Genomic DNA, 12,500 nt, shown 5'->3' on the forward strand with positions numbered 1-12,500 from the left:
ATGAGTAACCATCCCACATGAGTAACCAGCCCACATGAGTAACCATCCCACATGAGTAACCATCCCACATGAGTAACCATCCCACATGAGTAACCAGCCCACATGAGTAACCAGCCCACATGAGTAACCATCCCACATGAGTAACCAGCCCACATGAGTAACCATCCCACATGAGTAACCATCCCACATGAGTAACCATCCCACATGAGTAACCAGCCCACATGAGTAACCAGCCCACATGAGTAACCATCCCACATGAGTAACCATCCCACATGAGTAACCATCCCACATGAGTAACCAGCCCACATGAGTAACCAGCCCACATGAGTAACCATCCCACATGAGTAACCAGCCCACATGAGTAACCAGCCCACATGAGTAACCATCCCACATGAGTAACCAGCCCACATGAGTAACCAGCCCACATGAGTAACCATCCCACATGAGTAACCAGCCCACATGAGTAACCAGCCCACATGAGTAACCAGCCCACATGAGTAACCATCCCACATGAGTAACCATCCCACATGAGTAACCAGCCCACATGAGTAACCAGCCCACATGAGTAACCAGCCCACATGAGTAACCAGCCCACATGAGTAACCAGCCCACATGAGTAACCAGCCCACATGAGTAACCAGCCCACATGAGTAACCAGCCCACATGAGTAACCATCCCACATGAGTAACCAGCCCACATGAGTAACCATCCCACATGAGTAACCAGCCCACATGAGTAACCAGCCCACATGAGTAACCAGCCCACATGAGTAACCAGCCCACATGAGTAACCATCCCACATGAGTAACCATCCCACATGAGTAACCATCCCACATGAGTAACCATCCCACATGAGTAACCATCCCACATGAGTAACCATCCCACATGAGTAACCAGCCCACATGAGTAACCATCCCACATGAGTAACCATCCCACATGAGTAACCAGCCCACATGAGTAACCAGCCCACATGAGTAACCAGCCCACATGAGTAACCAGCCCACATGAGTAACCAGCCCACATGAGTAACCAGCCCACATGAGTAACCATCCCACATGAGTAACCAGCCCACATGAGTAACCAGCCCACATGAGTAACCAGCCCACATGAGTAACCATCCCACATGAGTAACCATCCCACATGAGTAACCAGCCCACATGAGTAACCAGCCCACATGAGTAACCAGCCCACATGAGTAACCAGCCCACATGAGTAACCAGCCCACATGAGTAACCAGCCCACATGAGTAACCATCCCACATGAGTAACCAGCCCACATGAGTAACCATCCCACATGAGTAACCAGCCCACATGAGTAACCAGCCCACATGAGTAACCAGCCCACATGAGTAACCATCCCACATGAGTAACCAGCCCACATGAGTAACCATCCCACATGAGTAACCAGCCCACATGAGTAACCAGCCCACATGAGTAACCAGCCCACATGAGTAACCATCCCACATGAGTAACCAGCCCACATGAGTAACCAGCCCACATGAGTAACCAGCCCACATGAGTAACCATCCCACATGAGTAACCATCCCACATGAGTAACCATCCCACATGAGTAACCAGCCCACATGAGTAACCATCCCACATGAGTAACCAGCCCACATGAGTAACCAGCCCACATGAGTAACCAGCCCACATGAGTAACCATCCCACATGAGTAACCAGCCCACATGAGTAACCAGCCCACATGAGTAACCAGCCCACATGAGTAACCAGCCCACATGAGTAAATGTGCAGTGACAAATATCCCCAGAACATGGGTTTAGGAACAGTGTTGTTTGTATAGACGGGGCGGCGGTGGCTCAGCGGTTAGAGTGCCTGGATGGCAACCGTAAGGTTGCCAGTTCGAACCCGGGCTCCCCCAGAGTTACTGTCGAAGTGTCCTTGAGCAAGACACTGAACCCCTAACTGCTCCCGATGTGCTAGTTGGTGCCTTGCATGGTTTCCGCTGCCATCGGTGTATGAATGTGTGTATGAATGGGTGAATGTAATGCACAGTCTCTGTAAAGCGCCTTGGATAAAGGCGCTATATAAAGGCACCATTTACCATTTAGATACTTGACGAAGCCAGATGCACCGCGATGGATTCGAACCCCCAGACTCCGCGGTGACACTGGGGGGGCAGACACTTGCGTCTAACGCTACCACTGCGCCACCCGAGTGCCGACAGTACATACTGGTTTAGAAGAGGGGGAAAAACGAGCGCTCTCAGTCTAACTATATGCAGATTATACCGGGTGCACGGCTCACGAACATTGGCAGTGATAAAGAATAGCCAGCACTCCGAAGTCCTTCATTTAATTAATCTTTCAGCGCGGACAAACAGACAACACTGACGCGTTGTGGCGTGACTTCAAGCCTTCATCAGTGTGTATGATACTGGTTCCTACATGGTAGCAGATCTTACATACTATAGATGTATGTGTGAAATAAATGCTTAAACATGTAGCTAGGTGTAATGTTAGAGAACACAGAAGACATGAAAATATGAAATAAATGCTTAAACATGTAGCTATTGTAATGTTAGAGACCACAAAAGTGAACCTTTCAAGCCTGTTTTCTCAACTCGCTGTTTTCTGCAAGACATTACTCTATAAGCCATATCTCCAAATCTGGTGGGTCAAACTGAACAACCAATATGTCAATTTGAAGCTATGATTCCCTGCTTTCACATGACATGACAAAGCAAAAATGTAAGAAAGAAATCCAATGGCAGTCCGTCAGTCAAATTTGGTCACACTTGTTGCTGTAGTAGCAGGTAGTACATACTAGGTAGTGTACATACTTGTCCCTATATGGTAGCAGGTAGTACGTACTAGGTAGTGTACATACTTGTCCCTATATGGTAGCAGGTTTTGTGCATCTTGCACTTGAACAGCTCAAGGCCCATGATGGAATAGATGGTGACCATGAAGAAGACCAACAGGGCGATGTGGAACAGAGGCAGCATGGACTTCAAGATGGAGTTCATCACCACCTGCAGGCCTGGAGTGGAACAACAACCACAACAACATCATGAATCGTCGGCATAGAATCAATCTTCTTGTATATTTCCTGGCTGTGTGTGAACTGAACTGGGCTCAGGGGTAGAGTGCCTGGATGGTAACCGTAAGGTTGCCAGTTCGAAGTGTCCTTGAGCAAGACACTGAACCCCTAACTGCTCCCGATGTGCTAGTTGGTGCCTTGCATGGTTTCCGCTGCCATCGGTGTATGAATGTGTGTGTGAATGGGTGAATGTAATGCACAATCTCTGTAAAGCGCCTTGGATAAAGGCGCTATATAAATGCACCATTTACCATTTACCAACTGATACAAATTCAACCGATTCAACAGATTGGGATTCATGCCAATCTGGCATGAATCCCAATCTATCTTTTTTCTGAACAGGAATAGCAAAAATGCAAATGGTTTTACTCCGGGCTGACTACTATTTTTATGATGACTTATTATTATTATGATTATATTTCGGGAATGTAGTCTGCATGAGCAAAATGTCTAAAATGGACAGAAAGGATCAAAGGCCATACTGGGGACCCCAGAGACGAGTCTCAGGGGTCTGAGCACTCTGAAGGCTCGCAGGGCCTTCATGTCAAAGCCTCCTCCTGACGACTCCACCGGCGTCTCCACTCCACTGAGGTGGTTGATGGCGTCTCCGATCACTGCGAACAGACTGAACACACACAGGAGATACAACAAGTAAGACGCGTGAACGTGGGAAGCGAACGCAGCTGTTGTGGCAGTATTGGAAATTGGAAATACTCAAGTAAAGTACAAAAACCTCAAAATTGTACTTAAGTACAGTACGTAAAAGTACTTAGTTACTTTCCACCACTGGATATGGATCATCGTTGGGTGGAAAAACGGAGACAGGAGATTAAGTCACTTTTTTGGCTCAGATACAGAGTCAAAACTCCACACAAAATGGAAAAGCGATTTCAAGTGGTTAACCACTATCCTAATGCCTCGCACAAGGTTAATTAAATAAGGTTAGGAAGCGAAGACCGTACGGTGGACTCCATGTTGCTTCATGGAAGGAGAGAAACATGCGCAGTGGGCGATATGCAGCCAACACTTCCACGTTCAGCTTCCTTGGTCTCAATTGCTCATGTTTCTTTCCTTCCATGGAGCAACATGGAGTCCACCGTACGGTCTTCGCTTCCTAACCTTATTTAATTAACCTTGCCCTCGCATAGCCAGTCTTCATCTGCCTTTGCAATGAATATTGCCTCAGTGATATTAGGATCGTTACACGAGGCTATTACGAAAATATTTGACGTTTTTTGACAGTTTTCCATTCTGACCTGAGATCAGATTTTAAAAATGTCTTCTATGTCAGTCGCTCTTCGATTTTTCAAAAATAGCAGACCTACAAGCTCGTATGAGCTTGTAGATCTGCTATTTTTAAATAGCTAAAGCACAGCATAATATGTCTTCGGTCTCAAACAACAGCAACAATAACAGCAACAACACTTACACAATTATCATGGCAAAAATGCAGGACAACAGTGGCAAATAGCCAAAAACAATACAATAATGCGCTATGGTAAACACTTACTTAATTAAGAGTTCTAGTGCTTAAACAACAATAAATAAAGCAATTACTTCACTCACCCGACCGATACGCATACAAAGTCTAGAATGTTCCAGCAGTTGCGTAGGTAGGCGTCAGCGTGGAAGAGGAAGCCGTACGCCACTATCTTCAGAAAACACTCCACGCTGAAGACGATGAGGAATATGTACTCCAGACTCTCCTGAAAGACAACATGATGAGAAACACCTTTAATCACAGACGGTGCCTTTGACGAAGTATTATCAGACATTGTATCGGATGGTTAAAATGCTTTGCAATGTCCCTTGTGCCACTCAGGTGGAAGAGCGCATCGCTGCATGTCTGGCTGACATCTCACCGTGTATGTCGCACAGATAGTTTCTTCCTAATTTGTTTTTATAGTAGTTTGTTGATTACTTTTGTTGCAGTAATGGTCTTCTTTATTTTTTTGAGGTATTAAAAATGTCTTAAATTGTCACTTCACTGTCATCTGGGGTCCCCCCAAACTTCAGACTCAACTTTAGCCCCTAGCACTTGACCTAGCCTTGAGGACCATGCAGTCTTAAATGTTAAAATTGTTGCCATGGCAATGAATTGGCTGAGGCAGAGGCTGGGAATTGCACAGGTGAGGGTATGGATACCGGGCACTGCACTCCCTGCGGGGGTGTGGAACGAGTGTGTCGATCTTGAAGTCGGTGGGGCAAACGGTTCATTACGTGCATTACAACCGTACACACACACACGCAGAGACACACACACACACACACACACACAGAGACGTGGCGCGTTTATAGTAGGATATTTAGAGTAGACAGATGCTATAGGTTCACCCAATAGCATTACAGTAGATGCTATAGGTTCACCCAATAGCATTACAGTAGATGCTATAGGTTCACCCAATAGCACCCAATAGCATCAGAGTAGATGCTATAGATTCACCCAATAGCATCAGAGTAGATGCTATAGGTTCACCCAATAGCATTACAGTAGACAGATGCTATAGGTTCACCCAATAGCATTACAGTAGACAGATGCTATAGGTTCACCCAATAGCATTACAGTAGACAGATGCTATAGGTTCACCCAATAGCATTACAGTAGACAGATGCTATAGGTTCACCCAATAGCATTACAGTAGACAGATGCTATAGGTTCACCCAATAGCATTACAGTAGACAGATGCTATAGGTTCACCCAATAGCAAAATCGTAAATCAGCGCCCATGATGACATCACTACTATGCCGTCCCTGACTCACTCAAATTAAACTAATACATTTTTTTTATTTTTAAAGATTAGGCTGTGTTGAATCGCGGCATAGCAGAGCTGCCTATGTGACTATAGGCTAGCGTTTGCAGATGTAGTATAGCTAGCTAAACCCTGGCTTAGTAATTGAGCTTCTTCATGAACAGGTAAACCCTGGAGTCCACCTGGAACCCGTGCAGGTTGTTGGCGTCCCCCTGCAGCCTCATGAGCAGGCCGCCGTAGGACACGTAGGCGGCGAGGCGCGTGGCCGACTCCGTGGACGTCTCGTCCCCCTCGATGCGGTACACCTTCCCGTACATCACGTAGTCGAACTGGTCGGCGAGGGACGCCCGCCGCTCGTCCTGCTGGGGCTTGAACTCGCCGTCGTCCGGCGTGCCGTCCGTGTACAGCGTGCTGGCGATGACCAGGCGGAACTTGCCGCCGAGCTCCACGGGGTACATCTGCGTGTTCACGTCCAGCACCAGGTCCATCTTGAAGGACTCGCTCTCGCAGTGCAGGCGGGACACGCGGTCGAACCTCTTGCCGTCGGGGTCGATGTCCTTCACGTCGAAAAGGTCTTCGAACAATATCCCAGCCATGTCTGTCTGTCCGGGGCTACGATGAGTCGCCCTTATGGGTATTTGTAGCGGTATTCAGACGGATATGATTTGCGTACGTCTCTATGTGTGTTTGTGTATGTTCTTAAACCTGTGGTTTCTCTTTGCGCCCACACTCCAGCAAAAAGAATGGATCTCACACACAAACCAACTTCCCCCACTGTTTCACACCCTGTTTTACTGTTTTACACCCGTAAAGCTTCACCCACTGTTTCACACCCTGTTTTACTGTTTTACACGCGTAAAGCTTCCGGTACTTTGTGTTAAAAAGATGATATTCCCTTTATGATGCCCCGCCATTTATTCATTATTCTCCCCCCAAAACGGTGATGTCATATCAGTGTGACGGCAAATTAATTTCCAAATATGGAGGTACATTTGCCGCTCCATTGAGTGCTGGTTTTGTATGATATGAAGAGGTTTCAAAAGTGAACTATAAAAAAGCCTAAAACATCCAGTCCTTGGGATTCTGAATGCTATAGAATAGATCATCCAAACAGGTTTACATGTGGTGTGAAATGCAGGACGCGAATACATTCAGGGTGCGAAGCTCAGCGCTGGGAGCAGGGTGTTGTATTAAAGTCTCTGTATTAGCTCAGTGCTGGGAGCAGGGTGTTGTATTAAAGTCTCTGTATTAGCTCAGCGCTGGGAGCAGGGTGTTGTATTAAAGTCTCTGTATTAGCTCAGTGCTGGGAGCAGGGTGTTGTATTAAAGTCTCTGTATTAGCTCAGTGCTGGGAGCAGGGTGTTGTATTAAAGTCTCTGTATTAGCTCAGTGCTGGGAGCAGGGTGTTGTATTAAAGTCTCTGTATTAGCTCAGTGCTGGGAGCAGGGTGTTGTATTAAAGTCTCTGTATTAAGCTCAGCGCTGGGAGCAGGGTGTTGTATTAAAGTCTCTGTATTAGCTCAGTGCTGGGAGCAGGGTGTTGTATTAAAGTCTCTGTATTAGCTCAGTGTTGGGAGCAGGGTGTTGTATTAAAGTCTCTGTATTAAGCTCAGTGTTGGGAGCAGGGTGTTGTATTAAAGTCTCTGTATTAGCTCAGCGGGAGCAGGGTGTTGTATTAAAGTCTCTGTATTAGCTCAGCGGGAGCAGGGTGTTGTATTAAAGTCTCTGTATTAGCTCGGTGCTGGGAGCAGGGTGTTGTATTAAAGTCTCTGTGTTAGCTCAGTGCTGGGAGCAGGGTGTTGTATTAAAGTCTCTGTATTAGCTCAGTGCTGGGAGCAGGGTGTTGTATTAAAGTCTCTGTATTAGCTCAGTGCTGGGAGCAGGGTGTTGTATTAAAGTCTCTGTATTAGCTCAGTGCTGGGAGCAGGGTGTTGTATTAAAGTCTCTGTATTAGCTCAGTGCTGGGAGCAGGGTGTTGTATTAAAGTCTCTGTATTAAGCTCAGCGCTGGGAGCAGGGTGTTGTATTAAAGTCTCTGTATTAGCTCAGTGCTGGGAGCAGGGTGTTGTATTAAAGTCTCTGTTAGCTCAGCGCTGGGAGCAGGGTGTTGTATTAAAGTCTCTGTGTTAGCTCAGTGCTGGGAGCAGGGTGTTGTATTAAAGTCTCTGTATTAGCTCAGTGCTGGGAGCAGGGTGTTGTATTAAAGTCTCTGTATTAGCTCAGTGCTGGGAGCAGGGTGTTGTATTAAAGTCTCTGTATTAGCTCAGCGCTGGGAGCAGGGTGTTGTATTAAAGTCTCTGTATTAGCTCAGTGCTGGGAGCAGGGTGTTGTATTAAAGTCTCTGTATTAGCTCAGTGCTGGGAGCAGGGTGTTGTATTAAAGTCTCTGCTCAGTGTTGGGAGCAGGGTGTTGTATTAAAGTCTCTGTATTAGCTCAGTGTTGGGAGCAGGGTGTTGTATTAAAGTATCTGTATTAGCTCAGTGCTGGGAGCAGGGTGTTGTATTAAAGTCTCTGTATTAGCTCAGTGCTGGGAGCAGGGTGTTGTATTAAAGTCTCTGTATTAGCTCAGTGCTGGGAGCAGGGTGTTGTATTAAAGTCTCTGTATTAGCTCAGTGTTGGGAGCAGGGTGTTGTATTAAAGTATCTGTATTAGCTCAGTGCTGGGAGCAGGGTGTTGTATTAAAGTCTCTGTATTAGCTCAGCGCTGGGAGCAGGGTGTTGTATTAAAGTCTCTGTATTAGCTCAGTGTTGGGAGCAGGGTGTTGTATTAAAGTCTCTGTATTAGCTCAGTGCTGGGAGCAGGGTGTTGTATTAAAGTCTCTGTTAGCTCAGCGCTGGGAGCAGGGTGTTGTATTAAAGTCTCTGTGTTAGCTCAGTGCTGGGAGCAGGGTGTTGTATTAAAGTCTCTGTATTAGCTCAGTGCTGGGAGCAGGGTGTTGTATTAAAGTCTCTGTATTAGCTCAGTGCTGGGAGCAGGGTGTTGTATTAAAGTCTCTGTATTAGCTCAGTGCTGGGAGCAGGGTGTTGTATTAAAGTATCTGTATTAAGCTCAGCGCTGGGAGCAGGGTGTTGTATTAAAGTCTCTGTGTTAGCTCAGTGCTGGGAGCAGGGTGTTGTATTAAAGTCTCTGTATTAGCTCAGTGCTGGGAGCAGGGTGTTGTATTAAAGTCTCTGTATTAGCTCAGTGCTGGGAGCAGGGTGTTGTATTAAAGTCTCTGTATTAGCTCAGTGTTGGGAGCAGGGTGTTGTATTAAAGTCTCTGTATTAGCTCAGTGTTGGGAGCAGGGTGTTGTATTAAAGTCTCTGTATTAGCTCAGCGCTGGGAGCAGGGTGTTGTATTAAAGTCTCTGTATTAGCTCAGTGTTGGGAGCAGGGTGTTGTATTAAAGTCTCTGTATTAGCTCAGTGTTGGGAGCAGGGTGTTGTATTAAAGTCTCTGTATTAGCTCAGCGCTGGGAGCAGGGTGTTGTATTAAAGTCTCTGTATTAGCTCAGTGTTGGGAGCAGGGTGTTGTATTAAAGTCTCTGTATTAGCTCAGTGCTGGGAGCAGGGTGTTGTATTAAAGTCTCTGTATTAGCTCAGTGCTGGGAGCAGGGTGTTGTATTAAAGTCTCTGTATTAGCTCAGCGCTGGGAGCAGGGTGTTGTATTAAAGTCTCTGTGTTAGCTCAGTGCTGGGAGCAGGGTGTTGTATTAAAGTCTCTGTGTTAGCTCAGTGCTGGGAGCAGGGTGTTGTATTAAAGTCTCTGTATTAGCTCAGTGCTGGGAGCAGGGTGTTGTATTAAAGTATCTGTATTAAGCTCAGTGCTGGGAGCAGGATGTTGTATTAAAGTCTCTGTATTAGCTCAGTGCTGGGAGAAGGGTGTTGTATTAAAGTCTCTGTATTAGCTCAGTGTTGGGAGCAGGGTGTTGTATTAACACTAGGAAGTCTGAGCAGCCGTTCTGACCGAATTTGAAATTTCAACGTTTATTTTCTTAGCCCATGGAGTCCAGAGAAAGTTCCCCTTGCATGACTTTGTCTAAATATTCGGTTGAAATCATCTCTGTTTTTTTTTCCATTTGAAACATTTTGTAAATATGATTTTAGGCATATATCTCTTACTCAGTCTGACTATAATCGGCCCAATCGACCGCCGTCACCCTTTCTCCCCCTCTCGTCTTTTGTTTGCGCTGCTTGATAATGGTGTTAATGGTGATTCCCCGACATTTACTTTTCACTTTATATCGTTTCGTAGAGAGCGCCTACACAACCGATTTATATACCAAATGAAAGCCCCAATTCCATAGTTTACATGGTATTTTGATTTTTTTTAAATGAGCAAAAAATGAGCGAGTTATGGTGGTTATGGTGGTAGGGGTGGAGAAAAAAAAAGAACACACAAAAGACAGCTGGAGACGGCATTGTTGTTGTTCAAGCCTGCATTCCATGTCCAACGAATTAAATCATATACGTTTGGCTGGTTAATTAACTTGGAATTTGTTTATTATTTTGATAAGATAATAGGAATATGAATACAATGATTATTATCATTGTTATTATTATTATTATTATTATTGAATGCTCGGTTAGACTCGACCCGACATTTACTTTCCATGAAGCGAGAACGCTTGCCGATGCGCGATACAAAATAAAAAGTGTTTGAATAATTCCAACCAGATAGACCTCCCGAACCGCTAAATGTTTTGTCAGTCAAAAGAACAGTTCTTTCTGCAAGCGACGTGGAACTTATGTAGGCATGCTGCTGTGGATTAATTTGTTCTGGCATATAGGCTCAATATCGCCAGCTCTTTGTCAGTCAAAAGAGTTCAGCCTCTGTCCGTCCTTCTTTATCTGTAAACTTTTTCTCTCTCTCTCCCTCTCAGGGAAGCATGCAAATGTTCATGAATTCAATAACTGCACGATGTTTTATAAACAGCAGCTGAGCTGGTGTTTCTCCTCAACATGCAGTGCATTTCACGTGTGGAGTTTATTTTTTGTATCACCAGGCTGCAGGCTTTCTATTTAGTGTCTATTTAGTGTGCAAGGCTTACATCCGGTAAGCCACTGTATGCGCTGAGTTCCATACACAACACATACACGAACCGTATCCTCTCCTCACCGGATGTTGAATTCACAGTGCTAACGGCCGTATTCTGAACGATGTTTTTTTATTAATTAAACTGATATAACAACATAACGTGGCTAATAATTGTTTATTTGGAATGTACTTTGGCTGGTAATTTAGGTAAATATAACGCGACTCACTTGTATAAGTAATTTACCGCGGACAGGCCGCATTTAATGCAATACATTGGCTTTAGTAATGTTGTTAGCTTATAATATTAGCAACTGTAAGCTAACGGCTGGAGGACTACGGACAATCCGGTCAATAACATCATTACACTTAAACATTAATACAATTATGTCATGTTTACATGCCTAGTCAAGCAGTCTGTACATCGCGTGGGGTGACATATATTAATTACATCGATAACACACAAGAAAAGACAAGTGATCTTGCTCTTTTGGAAGGAAAAAATAACAACAAAAGGCAGCAACGTGACACTCTTCCATGGCTATGTTGCAATATAGTACTAACGGGCAACGGCAAAATATATATTTTTCACATGTATTATTAGTTTTATACATTTTAGGAGTGAAAACATGTGTTAAGAAACATATTATGATTTAATTCGTTGGAAATGGGATGCAGGCTTGAACAATGTCTTCTCCAGCTGGAGAGGGACGTGTGGGGGAGAGAGTGGCCAATCAAATCGCACCAAAAACACGGTCCCCCTGACCCCCAGCCGACTGAGTAGTAGTGATTTTTTTTCAGACTTCGTAGTGTTAAAGTCTCTGTATTAAGCTCAGTGCTGGGAGCAGGGTGTTGTATTAAAGTCTCTGCTCAGTGCTGGGAGCAGGGTGTTGTATTAAAGTCTCTGTATTAGCTCAGTGCTGGGAGCAGGGTGTTGTATTAAAGTCTCTGTGTTAGCTCAGTGCTGGGAGCAGGGTGTTGTATTAAAGTCTCTGTATTAGCTCAGTGCTGGGAGCAGGGTGTTGTATTAAAGTCTCTGTATTAGCTCAGTGCTGGGAGCAGGGTGTTGTATTAAAGTCTCTGTATTAGCTCAGCGCTGGGAGCAGGGTGTTGTATTAAAGTCTCTGTATTAGCTCAGTGCTGGGAGCAGGGTGTTGTATTAAAGTCTCTGTATTAGCTCAGTGCTGGGAGCAGGGTGTTGTATTAAAGTCTCTGTATTAGCTCAGTGCTGGGAGCAGGGTGTTGTATTAAAGTCTCTGTGTTAGCTCAGTGCTGGGAGCAGGGTGTTGTATTAAAGTCTCTGTATTAGCTCAGTGCTGGGAGCAGGGTGTTGTATTAAAGTCTCTGCTCAGTGCTGGGAGCAGGGTGTTGTATTAAAGTCTCTGTATTAGCTCAGTGCTGGGAGCAGGGTGTTGTATTAAAGTCTCTGCTCAGTGCTGGGAGCAGGGTGTTGTATTAAAGTCTCTGTATTAGCTCAGTGCTGGGAGCAGGGTGTTGTATTAAAGTCTCTGCTCAGAGCTGGGAGCAGGGTGTTGTATTAAAGTCTCTGTGTTAGCTCAGTGTTGGGAGCAGGGTGTTGTATTAAAGTCTCTGTGTTAGCTCAGTGCTGGGAGCAGGGTGTTGTATTAAAGTCTCTGTATTAGCTCAGTGTTGGGAGCAGGGTGTTGTATTAAAGTCTCTGTA

The 12,500-nt window shown here is 45.2% G+C and overlaps 2 protein-coding genes across 2 annotated transcripts in view; both read right to left on the bottom strand.

The window, feature by feature from the left end:
- Positions 1-12,500, bottom strand: part of LOC310863088 (dihydropyridine-sensitive L-type skeletal muscle calcium channel subunit alpha-1-like) — a gene marked incomplete at both ends in the record, with an annotated part of 123,879 nt that overhangs the window by 102,149 nt on the left and 9,230 nt on the right. Inside the window, 3 exons of the mRNA XM_083771211.1 lie at positions 2,846-2,998; positions 3,541-3,683; positions 4,625-4,764. Of these exons, the coding sequence (XP_083627337.1) occupies positions 2,846-2,998; positions 3,541-3,683; positions 4,625-4,764 (436 nt within the window). The remainder of the gene's footprint in view (positions 1-2,845; positions 2,999-3,540; positions 3,684-4,624; positions 4,765-12,500) is intronic.
- LOC310863745 (DNA-directed RNA polymerases I, II, and III subunit RPABC3-like) lies at positions 5,947-6,405 on the bottom strand (the record flags this gene model as incomplete). Its single annotated transcript, XM_083772240.1, has 1 exon — positions 5,947-6,405. One exon carries the CDS (start codon positions 6,403-6,405, stop codon positions 5,947-5,949), a length of 459 nt encoding a protein of 152 aa, XP_083628366.1.

This window comes from Protomyctophum parallelum, assembly GCF_964188405.1.
Source record: "Protomyctophum parallelum genome assembly, chromosome: 8".
NCBI classification, from domain to species: Eukaryota; Metazoa; Chordata; class Actinopteri; order Myctophiformes; family Myctophidae; genus Protomyctophum; species Protomyctophum parallelum.